Source organism: Meleagris gallopavo, chromosome 1, assembly GCF_000146605.3.
Source record: "Meleagris gallopavo isolate NT-WF06-2002-E0010 breed Aviagen turkey brand Nicholas breeding stock chromosome 1, Turkey_5.1, whole genome shotgun sequence".
NCBI classification, from domain to species: domain Eukaryota; kingdom Metazoa; phylum Chordata; class Aves; order Galliformes; family Phasianidae; genus Meleagris; species Meleagris gallopavo.
This window is the reverse complement of record NC_015011.2, coordinates 170,083,159-170,104,244: the sequence shown is the minus strand read 5'-3', so window position 1 is coordinate 170,104,244 and position 21,086 is coordinate 170,083,159. Positions and strand designations below refer to the sequence as shown.

Below are 21,086 nucleotides of genomic sequence, written 5' to 3'. Positions count from 1 at the left end.
ACCCTTTCTGTAAAGAAGTGTTTCCTGATATCCAACCTAAACTTATCCTGGCACAACTTGAGACCATTTCCCCTCGTCCTGTCACCAGCAAGAAGAGACCAGCCCCACTCTCACTGTAAGCACCTTAAGCCCATATTTTTCTGTGAACTGAATATAAGCCGATTTACAACTATCCAAGCTAGTTAGCTTACTCAGAGAAAAATATAAACCCTAAATTGATGCATCAGCAGATTCTCATTTAGGAAATAAAATAGAGCTTAAATCTAACAAAGATTATGGTACTTCAGCAAAGCCATACAGCCCTTGCTTTTGTTTTGGAAGGATGAGAAGATGAAATAATGGTGAAAAAAATAATGAAAAATGTCACTGAAGAAACATTGAGGAGAAGTAGTCTCACATATCCAACCTATACAAAACATCTGAACTTTTAAATTGAACATTTGATTTCAATTTTATGAACTGCATTTCAACACTATGTTGTCTCATTGCTTCTTACCAGGAGTTGCAATACAGGTCTCTTTTCTTTTGTATGGAAACCCCTCAATTCTCAACAGACATCTGATGATGAACCAGCAAGAGTGAAAGACTTTCCTCCAATTAACTTGATTGCTGGAAGGAGGCAGGAGTTCAAATGACATGTATCACATAGACAAATGCGAAATGATGAAAATATTTCTTTTTGCAGCTCATTGAAAATGAATTATATTGGTCAGCTCAAAAAAAGAAAGTACTGATACAGTCTAAATGACATCAGGAAAGAGAAAACAATCAAAGAAAAATGAGTTAGACAGAGCCCAATCTTCTGTTATCTACTATAGAGCAATAACAAAATCTACCAGCTCTGTAGAGCGCTTCAGGAGACAAAACACAAAAGACAAAACCCTGGCTTTCATCTTTACAGGAAAAAAACAACAACAACAAACAAACTTAAAGTATCCAGCACAGCAAAATAGACTAGAATGAACCTAAAGGGGCACAGCCACCAGAACAGAAGACAGAATTCTTAATAGGACACCACGTAACATCATATAAAAAAAAAAACCCAAACCTGCTGTTACATTAGGTCTGATGTTTATTATTATTTTTATAAATGAAAAAGTAACATCAAATCATCTGTCAAAGCTTTTAGTACTTCAGGAAATCAAGATACAGCACTTTAGATCAAGCAGTAAAACCAGAACTTTTTTGCCCCTTTATTAACAACACATCAGCTACCTGCTAACAAAATATGCATGTTTCGCTGATTGAAATGTCATCATTAGGAAAGTAGATCTTAAAACTACAGCTAAGCATCTGAACTCTTCTGTTTAAATTTACTTACCAAACACTTCACTAGTGTGAAATATGCAGCAGATACTTAGAACCTGCATTTGCTATGCTAACATTCTACCTACTATTTCTGTCACTATTTCATCAAACACTGTGAACTAGCAGTTCACTAGAAATCAAAACCAAAAAAAACAATAGCAACGCACCTGCGATGTCTGACAAATCAATAGGTGTACTGCATAAACACTATGCTGGATAATAAAAATAATTAGATTTCACGTCCAATGGAACTGAGTTCTAATTGAAAAGAGTCCTTACATTTCTTGTACGTACTTCTTGGCAAAATAAGACATGTTCCTCACTTGCGAGTGAGCAGGAGAAACTCAACACCTGCAACCCATGTATTTCATACCCTCATTTTTATTCCCATATTTATACCATAGTATCATATGCCATCAGTGAGAAGAAAGCAACTTCTGTCTCAGATGCATGCATTTCTAATTAGTAGCTTAAACCACAAATGTGATATCCTCACAAAACGTGAACATACTGGAAAACAACAATTGTGTTTTTACCTGTTATGTCACTGTACTTACCTTGGAATACAGCATTACAGATTAAGCAGTTTCCAATAACTCTTTGATTCTGTGACAAGTTGCAAAGCATTCTGTTCTTGTTATGTGTCTTTTGCAAACAGCAAGCCTACGTTGATCAACACGCCTCTGCATGTCAGAACTACTCCCCATCCACCAACAATTTATTAAAACAATAAAACACGGAAATGCTCCATCCTTTTAAAGCAGTAAAAATTCATGTCTACTTAAATCCAAACTTTCAGTTAGAGAGAACTTAAGTGTCAACTAAATACTGCTTTTAAAAAAAGCCCATTTCCTTTAAAAACTGAAGATGTTTACCTTTTTTTTTTTTTTTACTTAGTACTTTTCTACTGATTACTTTTTGGTAATATCTCAGCACGCTCTGTGAACAGTACATTACTTCATCCCTTTATTATGGTTTAAGGTACTATAGATCACGTGAGTAAATTAGATGAGTCTATCTCAAAAAAAATTAAACTCCTTCTAATTTGAAGTGTACTTTTATAATGAAATATAAAAACATGTAGATAATTAAAGCATTATGGATCATTGACAATAATTTCCACAATTCTCTTGAGACAAGAAAAAAGTGACCATGGAAATTAAGATATAGTAACACAATTGGTATAAATATTATATAACAAGGGAGAGCTTTTTTTAAAAAAAAAGTATACACAGTTGAATATATTAAGAATCCATGCACTACTTGCATTATTTTTCAAATCATTAAAACAATTATTTAAATGTGAAATGCACACCAACTCCTACAGTTTATCAAATCCCTTAGAAAAATATTATTCTTGACATGGGTTAAATTGTACAAATGTAGACTTGCACAGTAGTTGTGAAAAACCACAGAAAGATACTTCATTACATACCTGGATTTTCAGGTTTTGTTACTCAGACTTTAAAGATAAAGCACCTTTTAGGGCATCTATGACAAACTGTCTATAAATAAAAAATGAAAATCATGCTGGCTTCACAATTTTCAAAATTCTGATGACTATTACATTGTAATAAAAACAAAATAGAAAAAAGAATTGTTTGAGCTAGGTTCTCATACTCTTCACAATCCTTCCTCTTCAAGATCTACTCATTCAGTGTTTTAGAAAATCAAACAGTCAGACCTGAAGAGTTGTTGTTTCAGCCAACAGGTTAGTAGCAGTGCTCATCTGCATAAAAGCTTAAGAATAAAAAACTTGTACTGAATTACTAAAACAACACTGAAGACAAATATATTTTATTAATACAGTAAGCAGTTAGAAAGCAAGCAAAGTGAAAGCTTATGAATTCATCAGTTTTTAAGCAAAAAAAAAAAAAAGTAATAAATTAGTCTATCTCCATGCTGGTTCTTTTGCTGTTATGTGCTGAACAGATCACGTTGGCTGTGCCAAAGTAAGAACACAATATTACAGAGGTATACCCATTATTTGTATTGAATGGATGCATCCCAACTGATGAGATCTGACAGTCTAATGAATTAAGTGCTTTGTTTTAGATGAAAGAAATGGACTAAGAAAGATTTAATTTTGCCTGCAGTGATAAAATTTAAGTTTTTTAGACACAAAAAAGTCAATGGTGTGGAGACACCATCATATTCTGTAGTCTGCTGTTGAGAATGAATAAATAAGTTAGAAAAATCGAGGTCACAGAGTTTAAGGCTGGTGAATACTGTTGCTTCAGCAGAGGTGAGCTTCTGAGATGAACCACAAAATACATGCCTTCTTTTTGCCAATAGTTCTTGGCAATATCTACGAGTTAAAACAAAAGCACAACCCGGGACATCATTGTTTTAAAAAAAAAAAAAAAAAGTACTCATCAAAGATAATGAGACTCATTAAAATTAATGATTAATACATAAATAATCTCTTCTTTTGGGACTTAGTTTTCAAAGATATCTAACAGGACCTTCTTTAAAGAGTACCTTCTATACAGTTATTTGTTGTATGAAAACATCTTTGTTTTAGGTTTATGTAGAAAGACTATGCTATACCTCGTATCAAATATTTTACTGAAACCAAACTTACTACAACTGTAATAAATATAGCTTTTAAAAACATTTAATATACAATTTTATTTACATGAAAGTCCACTAAAGGAACAACCTCCAGAAGGAAATGGTCTTGAACCAGGCCTATTTAAACCAGAAAATCCACTGGTTTATTGGAGGTGGTGACGTTTTTTTAGAAGGGGAAGTAACAGATTTTTATCACTGACTGAAACTGTTATCGGTTACTGGAAATACTGAAAGAATTCCATGAGTCTGTATTGCCTCCCCACCTATGTCTCCGCTGCAGAGGTGGCCTCTGTGTGTGTTTGTGAGGAGGTAACTCTGAATTCATGACAATAGGTATGGATATTTGATATTCGTATCGTTCCAACATCTGAGCAATCTTCTCACGAGTGACCCCATGTTTATTCCTCCTACAAAAATAAAAATTTAAATGAATTACCTGGTATGGTTATGTTTACAGTCCATAAGAAAAAAAAAAACAAAACTTATTTCACAATTTTTCTCCTTGCTTCTCATTTCTAAAAGAACCAGATGTATTTTCCTGTATTTCTTAGCAGTAATCTATATAATTGAAAAACATACATACAACTAAGTCAAGTGATTGCACAAATTTAAATTAAAATGTTATAACATTTCAAATTTAAACTTTTTTTTTTTCACTGTATTCTAATTCTCTCAGTATTCAATTTGCATAAATGCTTATTTTATTTTTAATAATTCACCACTGAAAGCACTAAGTACCAGAAAACAATACAGCCATTCTTCTTTATAAAGAAATCGGATGTTATTCACCAGGACAGCACATCTAAATAGCCCTAGAAAACTGCTGTCCTTATTTATTCTTAAGATTTTATATTGTATACTAGCTAATGAGTAGAGAGATTAATACCTTATAGACTATTATTCTATTATTTGGGAAAATAAACTAGCATAAAAAAATGGAACTATATGATTTCAAGACTTAATGACAGAATATTTTCTTATCAATGAAACAAAGGGGAATGAAAAGAAACATTTTAAAATTATTTTTCAAAACAAGAACTGCACACTCATACTTCTACTATTTTTACTGATACTTGTTTCAAATTTAGAAATAGACACAAAAAGGACAGATAAGGCAAATAAGGGAAAGCGTCAAAGCAGCCAAAAGAGACATCTTGTTCTTGCAAGTAGTGAACAGTCACTGCTTCCAGTGAGAACTTGGCCTATTAAGAACCTGAGACATTAGAAATGACATTGTAATGCTTCTATTTCCTCAGCGCCTATGGAATAACAACTCAGAATTCACATTAATAGAATTTTAGCCTTCCCTAAAAACACAACAATGAGGCTAATGCACAAACTGAGTGTCAGAGAATTACCAGCACTGCAACAGAACTGACTCTAGAAAAAGATAGAGACAGCACATCTTCCTTTGGGATGTCTTCCCTAATCTTTTTGGCAGCCTGGCTACACTGAAGGAAGATAAAGGCACCTCATCCTTCATCAACACATGTACCAGCAGTATCTCCTAGCAGGGAGTTATACTTTGAAAGCTTTATCTGTTGATAATAGCCAAGTTCCATCACTATTAAAAGCTTTTATATTAGAAGAATCTTGCCATGCAGAGCACCCCAATCTATTGATAAAATACTACATAAACATTATTGCCTAAAAATCAGCACAAGTTCAATGAAGCCAGTGCCAAACTGCAGTTCTATGATCATACTGAAGGAAAAATGAATATATTTCCTTTGTTTGCATTTCACTTCTGTTTATATATTCAACAGGTAAACTTTAACATCTATCCTCAAATACTGCTTTGACGGGATACCAGAAGTCTGAATCAAATGCACACCTCCATGTTCTGCCTCCTACTCAGAAATCATAAAAGCTTTCTGAAAGAGGGTACTGTTTTCATCCAATGCTAAGTAAGCTCTTAAAACATCTCTCTTCTACCAACGTGCCACTTGTTTGTTCTGACTTGCAGTTTTCAGAATTACTTAAAAATTACATTTGGAAGTACGAAATCCTTTACATAAGGGGTCTAAACACTGTAACGTGTCTTAAGCACTACTACAAGACACACATATGGGAAGTCAAGACATTTCCACAAGCTATGTGAAGAATACTAAACTAAAAGCAAAAGTCACACACAAGTGAGTCTAAAGACAATATGTACCTCATCAGCATGAGGAAGAAAAGACACTGAATGCACATTTATCATGTTCCTGACATCAGGCATTCACCTAGTGTCAACTTAGTCTCTTTTCCTATCAGTAAGGCTTTGCTCTGATTTCTTAAACAGCAGGCTGTGGCAGAAACAACTTAATAAAGGTATCTAGAAAAACACAAGACCCCTAGAATATCAGGATATTCTAGTACTGAATAAATGTTATTAACAATCTCTATCAGACAGTGCCACCAAAAAAAAAAAAAAAAGGAAAGGAAGATGTGGAAAAGAGAAAAAAAAAAAAAAAAGGATATATTCAAAATACTTTGGCTAGGTAAAGTACAAGCTAGCTTGGTTTTATTCCAAACAGCAGAAACAAAGATTGTAAACAGTGACCCTGTTTAGGAGGGAATTAGAATGCACAACTCCAGACAATTAATAGGTTCTCTGAATTTATGACTAGGATAGTATTTACCCACGTAGTGCACAAAATGTCCAGCTCAAAATTTGTAAAGGGAAATCCCCAAACTACAATAACTTCTCTATCATCTATTTCCTAAATACACTAATAGGGAAAACAACAACATGAACCTGCAAAATAAAATACCACATCACCACTTTTCCTAAACTCCCAAAAAACAAAGTTTGCTGACCATGCACATCTATTCAAATACATAAAGCAACTGGATTGGCCAAAAAAGTTCCAGAAAATTCACAAGGTAGAATCACTTCATAGTTCAAGGGCTTTCCTTTCATTTTGTTAGGGATAAAAACTTTGGTCTTACAATTAATGACTAGATAAGGAAATCCAATGGTAACAATAGCATTTCTCTTTTTGCTTTAACTTTGTTACCTATTTATGAGAAAACACCCATTTTCCTGGAAAATTGTAGTTTGTCTCATGCAAAAGAAATGTCACACTGAACATCTTAGAAATAACTGATTACTGTAACAGCTTCCTTGCTAACTTTGCAGTGCTGTATCATAAACTAGAAAAATTTATTAGAACTCATCTCAAAGAGAGAGACTCCATCCCTAACAATAAATCACAAGTAGCTTATGACTAAAAGAAGAACATTTTAGAAGATTTATCAAGAACACACAAAAAAATGAGGTCTCAGTCAGTAACACAGGTAGTACACACACACAGTCGGTATTTTGTAGAGGCTATTTTACAAAGCTCAAACAGTGATAAACCAAGTCACCTGGAGACAAATAAAATCGTGAACAGTAAGAGAACACTTTATCAACCATGAAAGTAATAAATTGCATTTCAATCACTGAAAATCCCCTAAGTTGGGTTGGTACCTCTCGGATTCTTAAAGAAGATCTGCCTGAGACAAAAGAGAAATTTACCAAGAATAACCAACAGCTTTTGAGGCACTCTCACAACCCACAGGTTCAACAACTTATGTCCAAAATTAATACTCTAAGATCTAGATGCTCTGAAGATTGGAAATGGTTTCATAAAATCCTGCAATAGAATAACCTAAAACACAAACTTTCTATTTAATCTATCCTGATTTGGAGTGCACTACTGTTCCCTGATGAAGTGACATTTAAAGAAAGAAAACATAAGGCTTCTATTGATGCACTCTTAAAGAAACAATTTCTTTTTACATTCTAACTATTTATTGCTTGTTTTGTAGCAACAAGGTTCCCAGGATAACTTAAGTTCTTCATTACAGCAGAAGCACTTTCTACAATAGCTAATCACTTCCTAATTTGCTTCCAAGAAAGTTTTAATATTGACTTCTAGGATGAAGAAGACAAGATTTTGGCATCCACATGTCTAATGTATTTCAAAATGCATATTTTAACAAATAGTTAAATTACATTTTCAGTATAAGATACTGGATAAAATGTAAACTTCTTATATGTATTTACATGGGCAAGTTTCTTTATATCTTTTAATACATAATACAACAATTTATCTAAAATAAACCTTACTTTTCCAATTCTTCAGGATCAAATTTCCACCAAGTATCTGGCTCACGGAACTCCACTCTGTACCCCTTTTCTAGAGCCTGTAGCAAGCAAAGAAAAATGTTTCATATGAGTAGCATCATTATATAAAATATGAACAATAATAACTATAACAAGAAGTTATAACAAGACCACTAAAATAAACAAATGTAGTCAATGATACATTGTAGTACGCTGAATTTCACTTGCCCCAAACCTGTCTTTCACTCCAGGCTAAGCAGATTAGATCACATCTGTCCTAAAACTGTTCTGGACTACTGCCATACCATTTACTCATTGTACCAACAAGCAGTCTTCAGTCTTTAGAAACCCAAGAAAGGAAAATGTTTCTTCACATAGCAGACCAGCTCATTGCAAATGAAGGTAAATTCACAGAGCTGTAACAGATGGTATAATTTCAGAATAAAACCTACCACTTCCACATATGGTTTCATCTCCCAGGCTTGAGTATTAGTGTTGTCTATTATAACTGGAGATTTTCCCTGTTCCATTGCCTGTTTGGCTGCAACAAAAGAAACTGCATGTAAATAAGCAATTATATAATTCAAATAAAAAGGTGCATGCAAGAAAGTTTTTGCATTAATCTGGTCTGATTGAAACACACAGTTCTATGAAAAGTAGAGATGGAAATGTATAGTATGAGCAAATAGGTAAGAGAAATGAAGCAAGGAACAGAGAACCGAGGCAGTGTTGAATTGATACAAAGGGTTAGATGGGAATTGTTGAAACAATACGACAGAGCTGCTCCAAGTATGTGCCCTATCGAGTGTTAAAGAGACTCCTGGCATGAAACCATATTCAGGTTCCAACTTCACCAGCAGCACGTGGTGCATTCATAACTGGGACCTATGGCTGGCCAGTGCACTTATTCAACAAAATGTTATGAAATATTATGAAATATGTAATATTCATACAAAGACATTGTATAATCAGTGGATATACAGATGGTATATATATATATATACATCCAGGAGCTTGGCTAATATAATTTATATTGGAGTAACAAGAGATAGTCACTCACCCTGTCCTGGGCTCACAAGATGAAGTCCAATGGAGCAGATCTCCAGAGAGATCCTTCCCCACTGGCAGTCAGCTCTTAAATGGGTCTAGGAGAGGTGGAGCCAGGCTCCACTCCTTCCTGCAGCACAGGTGATTTGCCTTCACCTGTGCTCCCCTGGCTGACTCACTGCTCGCCTCAGGTGATCAGTCAGAGGTTCAGGCCGTGATTCAGCAGCTCCATACAGACATCCAAAATATTAGTGAGATCCATTAAAAAACCTGTAGAGGTTTAACTTGGCAAACAGCTAAATACTAAATAGCCTTTCAATCACTCTCCCCAGTCCCAGTGGGACAGAGGAGAGAAATAAAAAAAAAACAAAAAACAACAGAACTCATCGTTTGAGATAAAAACTGTTTACTAAAAAAAAGAGAGAAATAATAGTAATGATAATAATACATACATGCATATATTTACAAAACAAATGATGTGCAACACAGCTGCTCACTACCCACAACCAATGCCCAGTCAGTCCCTCAGCAGCGCCTGCCTCCCCAGCCAGCTCCCCTGGGTGTTATGGTTTCCTCACCCGATGCCATACGGTATGGAAGATCCCTCTGGCTGGTTTAGGTCAGCTGTTCTGGCTCTCTCCCCTCCTTCTACCCCTCAGCCCCCACACTGGCAGGACAGTATGAGAAGCTGAAAGATGGAAACACTCCTGCCACCGTGCAGCACTACTCAGCAATAACTTGAACATCAGTGTGTAGCCAGCACAGTTTTTCTCCTGAAGCCAAAACACACCACCATACCATCCACTATGAGGAAAATCAACTCTGTTCTAGTTGCAACCAAGGCAAAATCTAACTCTGATCTTGAGCTCAGGCACTCATTCCTGTAAATCCCTCACAGTCAGTCCAGAAAGCATTTTGAGAGGACTCCTAACTTTCGTTACCAGGATTTGTCCCTGGAGAAAAAAAGGTATGAGTAAGAAGGGGGTTGTACAACATATCTAAAAAGCATGAATATTTCAACCAGCTTTTACATAATGGTATACAGGAGACTTACCCAAGCAATTGAAAAACTCAAGTATTATAATCATATCAGCTTGACATCTACACCTACTTCAGAGAAACTAGGATAGCAATTAAGCTATCCTTATCAGAAGTGCAGAAAACTCCTACAAAAGAGTACCTAGAGAGGGTACTGAAGTACCTCACTTTTGAGACAAATGTTCTACCTTAATTTTCATTGTTTTAATTTCCTTCACCTACTAAATTAGAAAAGAAGCTCTCTATTGCCTTCTATAGAAAGGGACACTACGTTTGCATCTTTAGAAAAGGACTACTTTGTGAATTAGGTTCTTTTTGCCTGAAACTAAGCCAGAGGGAGAAGCAGATCTCTAACATGTGGCTGTACATCGGATTCATGCATTAGATTCCTCAGTGCCTCTAACAAGAACTCTAAAGCATCTTACAATCAAACTAAGACCTCTGTCAAATCATAAACCATAAGAATAATTCTTTTGCTGTTTAAAGAAATCTCACTGAGATGAATTCCATTAAAAAAAAAAAAATCAACTGCTCTGGTACTACAGATTAAAAAAATGAACAGATTAACTTAAGATTAACTTTTATTTAGTTGTAAGCAGTATTAATGATGTGAGTTACAAACATGTCAAGAATCTCACATTTCAAAGACCTTGCAAGAAAAAGAGTTTAGTCTGCCTTTCAAAACACATTAAAAGGGCACAAGAATAAAAAATGCACCATGGCTGCAAAGTAGAACCCTGTACACTAGGAAATGCATGATCCAAGGCTGGCTGCATACTAATTACTGGACATATGTATTATCATATTGAACTTAACATATGTGCTTGTGCACCACTTCCTCTCATAGTCTCCTACCTCTTTCAGCACAAAGACTTGCTCCAGGATTGGGTTAGGGGTATGTATCAAATCATCAGCGTGACTCCAGCATTCCTCTTTGTTGAGATAAATGTAAGATAAATAATGAATAAGCCAGGATGATTGCATATGAAGAAGGATCATCTTTTGGTGAATGTTCTCGAACATTCCAAATGGTCACTACTCTGCCTGATCTTCAATTTGTAGCTGTCAGTTTCAAAAGTCACAGATATCATTTACAGAAGTGATATGAACTCATATGAAGACAGTGAAAATTTATTTTGAATACGTGAAGTTCTATTACTACTACGCTTCCCAAAGAATGTTCAAATTGCTAAGTCTGGCATCCAAGATAGCACATTATTTTAACAACTGTGCCTTAGGTTGCCAATACAAAAATTCATAATGTAATACCACCAATGCTCACATAGAACTTAAGATGATGAACTAGACACAGAACTGAAATATCTGAAACTGAAAATACAGAGAAATAGTATTGTAAAAAGGTTTCCAAGAGAATTAATAATGTCTTGCTAAACAGAGTCAGAAACAGTATGTATCAAATGAGAGATCCACAATGAGTACTGAGGATTATTCAGTGTATAAATATATAGATATACATACATACACACACATATACACATCTGTTGTATATGTACTCATTCAACAAACACTGTTCAGTCTGTACACTGAATGAAGCAAGTATCCAAAGGAAGAAAAAAAACCAACTAAGTTATTGTTGAGAACAAGGGATTTATCCTGATGAAATCAATCCATAAAACAAGAAGAAACAAAAGGAAAAGAGGGTGGGAAGTAACTACATAAACAGAAGGCAGAAAAAAAAGATAAAGTATGTTCTATCAGAGCATTAAGAATCAGTGGAGAAAGCCATGAAAACTGAACAATATATTGTTCTGGCTTCAATTAACCTTGCACAAGTAACAGACTGACATGACAGGCTTCAGGATTTTTCCCTGAAAGACGGCATTCAGGAAAGATTAATAAAGAATACAAAGATTAAAAAAGGGAATAACCAATTTGCCAATGAAGGGCCAAAATTTACAAAAGTTTTTGAAGAAAGATTGTATTGAAGTCACAATGGCAAATTCATTCTAGCATTTACTGTATTTGCACACTTGATCCCCCAATCTACGAATTAAATGCATATGTGCTTTGTTATCAAGGATATGTAATTCACTGTCTTGTAAACATTCAAGAGTGTTAAATCCTGTTCATCTAAATCCCTCACACAGTCACTCAATCTTATCAGCTTTTCTGCTCTCCAGTCAATTCATAATTTCCTTTGAAATACTGTGATGCAATATCAAAAGTGCTTCTTACAAGTTTTACAATTCCAATAACTGCTCAAAAAAAATTCTTCACTGTTCACTGGTAACTTTTCCCCAGTGCATCATAAATTTTTTTTTAGGGTGAGAATGGAAGAAAGGGGAAAACATTTGTACTGTCCTGCAGACATCTTTTTCCTTGGGTGCTCCATAACTTTTGATGCAAAGAAGGATTCATTCCTCTTACACAGGAAGGAAGCTTCTGTTTAATCTCACTCTGCAATGTCTTAATATGCATGCAAAGGTTTGTCCCATCCTTGGAGTGAATCAAACATGTACAGAGATTCTTAGAAAACTACCACAGAAAGGAGAATCAGCCTGTCTCCCATCCTCCATGGATGTACCTTGGGTACCTACTTCTCTACCAGTTAAACTCAGTCCTTGACTGCTAGGTGTTTGCTTTATTTGCTTTATGAAAGTGTTAACCAACAAAAGAAAACTAAAGTTTTCCTCAGAAAAACTCTTCCACGAATCTTGGACAAACCTCAGATCAGGAAAGACTCTGGAAAAAACAGGACACTGCTGACGCCAGCAAAAAATGTTCAATTCAGACACAAGGATATTAGTCTCAGATGTAACAAATCAGCAGGTCAGAGCATACAGAAGAGATTTTGCCCTTAGAATTTGCACTTCTGCAATTTCAAAATCCAATACAAATTTAAATACTGATTAAAATATAACATTAAAATACAAATACGTATACTCTGACAGTTTTATTTATATACACACACACTCCTGTACTTCCACACACACATACATGCCCCATCTCATACATACTATTAGCACACGCACGTTAGGCTTTACTTCTACTTTCTAACTAGAAGAGTGATTCAACAGAATTTCATTTCATTCAAACCTCTCTTCTGGTTCCAGTCATGTGCATCACCCAGCTGAGCAGCATTGTATGTATATCCATCTCGCTGACGAAAGTAATCATCGGTGCTGAGTACAATGCCATCACGGCTGTGATCGAGCAGAAAACTATTGAAAAAAAGGGAAATGCAAAATAGTACAGGATTTATTTTCTTATTAACCCCCCAAAAAACAATAAAGCTAAAATAAATCAGTGCCCTACTTCTGAGACTCTTGCAGAATTTGAAATATTTTGTATTGGACAAACGTAAGCATACAATTAATTTCAATTCAAATCAAAGCAGTGCTTTCCCTCTCTCTAGTCCTTTATTTGTTGTTTCTCTAACTTACAAGTTTGTAGCCACGTACTTCATGGCTCTGTCACAACAGGTTCTGAGCACCTAGTGGGCATTTATTATATTCATTAACATTTCCCATGTCAGTTCTTATCTGTAATTATCTCTAGGAACCAATCTGATCATGGGACCTGGATATAACTGAGAAATGAACTGGATGCTTAAATAGTTCTTCCTCTAAACAAGCATTCTTCTGCCCACTGTTCATGCTACTTGCACATACAGTATGCACTGAACAGGAACAGCAAAAGAAAACTTCTAATGTTTTCAGCAATTTCCATATTTTCAGGGAAGAATACAGGATCACGATAAAATTTCAGGATTGTGCTACTAACAGAAGTCAGGATTACAGAAGAGTATGCATCCTAATAGAAATTCCATTTCTATGTCTTCTGCCCCAATCCGAGCCACACCATCTCACTCACACCCACCTTCTCATCAGCAATGGCACTCCCTGCATCCACAAGTCAGAAAAAAAGTGACCCTTATTTCTTTTTTTTTTTCCTTGTGTCAGTTTTTGGAAACTTTAGCATTTGTACTTACTTGAGTACAAGGAAGAGATGAAAGAAGATCAATACAGACCTCCTCCAGTAGCAGCAGTGAGCTGCTACAGGGGTAACCACATCCTTTAGAACTGCAGCTCCAGTCAAACAGGTGACAAGAAATTTAAGATAGTTTCTAATTGCCGTTGTTCACACTACAGGGTTAACACGGTGATAGGAAAAGTATGTGTTTTACTATTCCTGCATGTATGAAATTTCAAATCAGGAGAAAAACAATCACTTCTTGAACGACTGAAATCACTTTATTAAAGTGGGTTAGCTTGGCTTCCTGAGGAAATGCCATTTTACGGTGACTTTCAACAGAGCATGAGTTTGATGGGTGAAATGAAAGGGGAAGAAATGATCGGGTAAATCAAAACAAAACAGTTAAAATGAATAAAATGCAGAGATCCAAATTAGAATCCTGAAAGATTAGAAAGTAAAGCAGATTGCAGTGTGAGTTTTATATTTACCCAGTCTTTCAGGCCTGCCATTTTAAGCAGCACAGATATCTTACTAAAAGTTTATTTCATTTGTGGGTCAGAATAACCTAACGCTAAAAATTACAGCAGGAAGCCAGATGAAAACAGCTTCAACATGGAGAACAAAAGACACTGTGGGGGAATTCAACTAAGGCAAAAAGGAAGTGGTTGTAAAGAATATTGTTAACAAGTTTATTTTTTTATCTGTTTTATAATATTGGTAATGTTTCTGATTATTATATTAGTTACTGCAATGGCTTAGATTAGTTATTGCAATGAGCGATGAAAGAATATTGCACAAATCCATTGAACTTCTCCAGAATTCTCTATTTGCATTGGCATGAAATGCAATAGTTAAACCACTGAGAGGCATAACTGAGCTAGTTTTTGGAGTTAACTAAAATTCATGCTCAGTATTGCCCAGGAACTCCCAGCAAATACCTGAGAATCAGAGAAACCAACAAGAGCAAAGCTGCAGGGGGAGGAGGGGTTACCCCTCTGGTTAATCAGCAATATCAAAACTCCGTACACGTGATCAAACCCACATTAATCCAACCCAGAGAGTAATCTCTGTTCTGTCAAACATAAACCTTACTTTCAGGAAATCCTTGGAAATTGGTGCTTAAAGGAAAATCCTGTGAAACGGAGATAACTCTCCTTTCACTCAGATCTACAAGTCTGATCCCGTGGCTGTTCTCGTTTTCTAAAGTATATTCTAATTTATAAAAACAGCCAGTCATTGCCACAGAGCATCCTGGAATCCACCGCCTAATGCAAATTGCAGCAACTACTCAGACTCAAAAACAGGCACTGTACCCAAAGGCTACAAGAAGAGAACTGCACCAGCAGCATGCATGATACACTGTTGCTGAGGTGCCAGGAACAGAGGAGAGCTGGCCAAATACCAAACAGCCCAAGGCAAGAAATGCATGTTAGTTCTAAGTTACCAAGCTTTCCCATAAACAGCTGCAGGGAGAGCTACTTAAGTTTAATTCCCACATAAGGAACCTGCTGTGTATTGCCATGTCAACAATAGACCTTGCAGAGCTCATAGTTAAAGACTGTGAATGGCCCAACATTACATCGGTTACAGCTAGAGACTTGCATTAAAAACTGGAAGAAAAATAAATCCAATTTTAAATAACAATTTAAAAAATTAAAAACACTGTATTATATTATTTATATTCCTATAAGTTTACTGTCCTACAATTAAGTTGTTGGTTGTCCTTGCCTTTAAAGCATGGAGATTTCTAACAACAAAAACAAAATTATTGGGGAACAGAAGAAACTACAAATCTGTGAAGTAAATGATCAAAGATGCCTCCGATCCACTTTTTCCCTGTTTGTTCTTTCTCCCTATTCCAGACTACAAGGTTACCTCAAAATAAACACCAGTGCTCTTTCAGAAAGCAGAGTATGATACGACAAAATTACAGCCACTTGGCTGGACATCATTCAATCAATATTTTTGTTCAAGTCTTCACCTTTTAGTAGGACGTGTATTTTACTGGTAGGAGAGCACAAGTAAACACCAGTAAGTCATACAGCATAAAAAACAGCATTCTCTTCTAATACCAATTCCTGTTTCACCTAAAATATTTAACAGGAACGTGCATTTCCTTAGTTATCTTGCCAGGATTTCACACACGGCCCAATTTTCTTATTTTCACTATTCTACATTTGCCAGCTAATAATGCTCAAAACAACTGGATCTACCTTCTACACCTTCTACACACACTTCCTGTGTGCTGAGTGCATGTGCATATGTAACAGAGAATAAGAACTGCCTTCCATAATAAAGGAGATAAGAACTAATAACTGGGACCTGATTCTTCAACTGATGAATGAACTCACAGCAATCAGTGGGGCACTCATCCGTATTGATTGCCAGAAACTGTTCAGAGTTCTGTAAAGTAATTCATTTACTCAAATTCCTCTCTGTTTTCCAAACCACAACAGTTCTAGCAATAAGAAAACACTGCAAGGGGTTAGGAATCTTGCAAACCCATAAACACAATTTATTCTTGAAATATTTTATTACTATTTCTCAATGCTCAAAACATACCACAATTTATGAACCTATATAACCAGCTAGCAGATTTAATACACTGAACTATGTTTGCAAGAATAATCCTGAAACTACATAACTGCAGAGGCAGACTGACTACCAAAGATCATAGGGCAACAGAATCCTTACCCCAAATACAACACACAAACCATCTTCAAGTAATGAGCTTATGAACTAGAGCTTCAACTATGATGACAATGTTCAGAGTCTGGTTCATAACTTTGGCATGAAGTCGTAAAACAACACTTTAAAAGTCTAACAATCGTCTCTTTTAGAGTCTCTGCTATTTCAACTTGTAAAATCTTAAACATCAACTTCACATGGAATAATATATGCACTTCTAAGATGTATTTGGAAATAAAATTTATCCTAGGCTCATGAACTCAGACAGAAACAACAAAGCACACCTATGCAAAGAATTAATCTAACCTCATAAAGAGGTGATTCCACTGCTGTGATGTGGGAAAGGAAAAACAATGAAGATAACTCTCTAACAAGAAAATCAAACTGCAGATCAGTCAGCATCAGTACGCGCACATGTGTGGCACAAGTCGCAGTATTAACCAACCACTGCAAACCAGCTCTTCTTCACCCAACTGCAGGACATTCCCTGCAACAGAACATTCGCCTCTGAACCTAACAGGTCAGTGACACTGAAACAGATACAGAAATCATAGCAGTTCATATAGGGTTTTTTTAGATAAAAAAATTGATCTAATACAAGTTATCATTTCTACACACAAAACTCATCTGGAAGTTCAAGTGCTCGTATTAACTAGACAGCAAACTAATACATATTTTTTCTAGTATGTACGTACCCCATACACCCATGCACCAGCCTTAAATCTAGTTCTTCAAAACAGTTCTGCACTCTGCATTCCAGTTAGCCTACCTTAATAAATAACTTTACAGTTAAGATGTCTTAGAATCTAATAAATTATTTAAAATATCTAATTTATCATACAAACAAGGAAAAAACAGACTGTAAATAAACAGTTTTTAAAAATCTGTAGTACTACTAAGCTATTTAAATGGTACTGGTAAATGATTCAATAATCAATGTAAATGATTTGAATAGACAAGGAGGAATGGTTTTAAACTGAGGGGAGGTTTAGGTTAGATATTAGGAGGAAGTTTTTCACACACAGAGGCTGGTGATGCACTGGAACAGGTTGCCCAAGGAAGTTGTGGATGCCCCATCCGTGGAGGCATTCAAGGCCAGGCTGGATGTGGCTCTGGGCAGTCTGGTCTGGTGGTTGGTGACCCTGCACATAGCAGGGGGTTGAAACTAGATGATCTTTGTGGTCCTTTTCAACCCAGGCCATTCTATGATTCTATGATGCTGTTAACACTATTACAGGCAGCATTTTTAAAGAAACACAGAATTAGAAACAATAGCACAAAAATATTTCTACATCCAGCTGTAAATACTTATTTAACCCATCCACTCCCAAGATCCAGCAGCTCTTCACTCCAACAGCAGTATTCTCTTTCTGGAATACTCTCTTATATTGGCCTAACAACAGATTTAATTTCAAACGTACATTGTCAGTGATGCCAATATTTGTTTTTTCAACCCCATTAAGCTAATTTTACACAAATTCATGTTGATCGTACCAGCAGCTGACACAGGGACAAGGTAATCCTAAGGAGAAAAGAGAGGAAGACTGAACCAAGAAATCCACTTAGAATTTTAGGGCAGAAGCAGAAGCAACTGCCTACACGTGTAACAATGCATGGAATAAATCAGTGAGATCAGAAGAGATCTCCAGTGACCAGGAAAAGGTTAATGCTATGCCCATATTTGAGATGAGGAAAGACAAGGGAACCGGGCTGCTCAACCTCACCTAACATCAGCTTCCAGAAAAATCATAGTGCACTCTGTTGGAACCTATTTCCCAACATGTGAAGGAAATTAAGATCGTTACAAAAAGTCAGGGTGGGTTTACAACGGCCAAATTATGCTTCAATGGCCAGACCAGATTGTACTATGTGATGAAACAACTGGCTTTGTGCATGAGGCCAGAGCAATGAATGCAATACCCTTTGAATGTATTAAGGCTTCCGACATTTTCAGTCAGTACCTGCAGAGTAGCAGAACTGACAGTGAAATCAAGTCTTTGGGCATCTTCACCATTAACCTGGATCATGAGGCAGAACTTAAAGGTGACACCACACTGGTAGCAAAGACAGACATACCTAACATTAGGGCTCAGTGTCCTGAAGGATACAGAGAAATCTGAGCACTGGGCTAAGTGAAGTTCAACGTGGAAAAGTGCCGAGCTCTCCATCTGGTGCAAAAGAAACCTATGCATTAGTACAGATGAAAAGTAACTGGTTGAGCAGCCCAACTGAAAAGATCTAAGAATTATAGCCAATATCAAACTGAAGATGGAATCAACGGTGCAATCTCATCAAAAGAAGAACAAACACACTATTTTTTATTAGGGAAAAAGTGGTCAATGGAGAAAAAAAGTGGATCTACAGAAGATTCCCCCCCTCTGTCTCTTCTTATCAGTTCTAAAATACTGTGTTCAGTTCGGGGCTTCCTACTTCAAAAGGCACTTGGAAAAACATGAAAGGGCTGAGCAGATGGCATATAACCTACAGAGAAGCTTAGAGTGCACTAATGGAAGTTCTCAAGGCAAAAATATGACTGATCCAATCCAGTGATGGTGATAGTCACGCTCCAAGCAGAAGGATGGACTAGGTGACCTCCAGAAGACCCTTCCAAGAAACGCGCCTTTGATGTCAAGCATGTGGGATGACAAAGTCAAAACAAAACACAGACTTCATTATAAGATTAAGAACAGACGCGTCAAGTTTGGGAGCAGGAGGAAACGTGTCTGCACTTACAAATCCACAGTTTGCACAAAAATGCAGACTGGAATTCAAGATTCCTGAGTCTCACTACTGCTTTGCTGTCATTATATACTTGGGAAACTTGCTTGCAAGATGCAACTAATTCCTTCTACTCCTGGTCCATAAAGATATGTCATTTTTGTGCTCTACCTATACAGTGATTTTGCTAGCACAAGCATTAGAGGTTTGTCTGAAGTTCCTAAAGATGCCCAGACTACCAAGATACCATGAGTACTAATGACACCACAAGGCTATGGTGTCATTTGTTGTCCTAGTCTGCACTGCAGATGCTATATAATTCTGGTTTTTAGTTTCTTTCCCAGGCACATCCCATCCGTTGGGTATCTGAGACCCTGGAATACGATTCTGCAGGAATTAACAGTTAAAACCAAGTTCTGAACATACAAAATTGCAGACAGCTGAATACAATGACAAACAAGTCCCACACAGATCAAATCCTGCACCCAAATTCAGTGACTATGATTGACCTTGATCTTACAGCACCCACTTCCCCATCTGTTAAATGCAATTAGTAATTCATCTGACAAGAAGGAGATGAGAAAGCATGAACACAGATTCATAAAAACTTAAAATACTTAGGATTTTTCAGCTAATATGATTGTGATACTTGGAGAAAGACTGAAAGGCCATTCGTCATGCGAAGTATGGAAAAGATAATGTTAAATAGTCTCATATTTAAAACTACCCAATTTCTGCACTGAATAAAGCAGTATTTTTCCACTTCAATTAGTTTCTATGTTACTTTCATTTACTTAAGAAACTATTGTAATAATACTCACACACAGCTTCAAAAATATAGGTTTGCAGAAGAGAACAATCAGTAACAAAATGTGAGTCAAAATTGTACAAATGTTAGAAGTTTCTTGTAGATATTCTTCTATGATACAGCCCCCTAAATACTAGAAAAAAAATAATAAAATCAAAACCCACACACAGTAAGGTTGCTCCTTTATACAAAAACAACAAGGAAGAATATAATCACAGTATCTATTTAATAGTCTGCTAACATACAAGGGAATATAACCACAAACGACGTCCTGTTTGTCACATGCAGTTTCAGGATGAAGCTCAATCAGTAAATACTAGCAAAATAACTTCTGTGTGCAAAAGAAATGTGTTTTCATTTACTACAGACAGTGGTTTTGTTCTTCATCAACCTATGCGCTTTCTACAGTAGGCAAAAAAAAAGGAGAAAATCCAAACTGGAGTTTGAGCTTGCCTTTAACTCTGTTGGAAGCTTCAACAAGCACATTTCTAAGGGAAAAATGACACTTTTCTTGTGTGTTCACAAATTTAAAAAAGGTATAGACATTAGTATGAAAAAAAAAACAAATGGGACTACGCAGTTTCACCAATACGCTGAGAAGCAAAATTCTTCTAATGATCTTTGAAGATTTTTGCACAGCCATCAAAAACTACTACTCCTGCTAGATTATACCAAACATTTTTTTTTTAAGGAAGAAATTTGACAGTAAAAGAAGCAGAGCATCACATACTAGTGCATATGAGAACTTCAGAATAAAAGTCACAGAACATTTCAAAATTAACATAAAACAGCTTCTGTTCATCAAAATTCGTACTAATGGAGACAAAAAACAAGCCATGTGATTCTAATATTTATAGCCAGATGTTTCTGCTA

At 36.0% G+C, this 21,086-nt stretch overlaps 1 protein-coding gene across 1 annotated transcript; it reads right to left on the bottom strand.

The window, feature by feature from the left end:
* Window positions 1-2,184: 2,184 nt before the first annotated feature.
* LOC100546441 (NEDD4-binding protein 2-like 2) lies at window positions 2,185-20,334 on the bottom strand. The gene is made up of 6 exons (XM_019612198.2): window positions 20,227-20,334; window positions 18,764-18,855; window positions 13,121-13,245; window positions 8,431-8,519; window positions 7,982-8,058; window positions 2,185-4,289 (listed from the first exon to the last, which is right to left on the bottom strand). Exons 2-6 carry the CDS (start codon window positions 18,853-18,855, stop codon window positions 4,091-4,093), a joined length of 582 nt encoding a protein of 193 aa, XP_019467743.2. The 5' UTR covers window positions 20,227-20,334; the 3' UTR covers window positions 2,185-4,090.
* Between the last annotated feature and the right edge of the window lie 752 nt (window positions 20,335-21,086).

Excerpts from the sequence above, each read along its gene's own strand:
- LOC100546441 (XM_019612198.2), bottom strand. The coding sequence starts at position 18,855 with ATGGAGAGCTCGGCACTTTTCCACGTTGAACTTCACTTAGCCCAGTGC. Across the intron at positions 13,246-18,763 it reads ACACTGAGCCCTAATGTTAG|TTTTCTGCTCGATCACAGCC; the intron begins GTATGTCTGTCT and ends TTTTTTCAATAG. Across the intron at positions 8,520-13,120 it reads TGACTGGAACCAGAAGAGAG|CCAAACAGGCAATGGAACAG; the intron begins GTTTGAATGAAA and ends CTTTTGTTGCAG.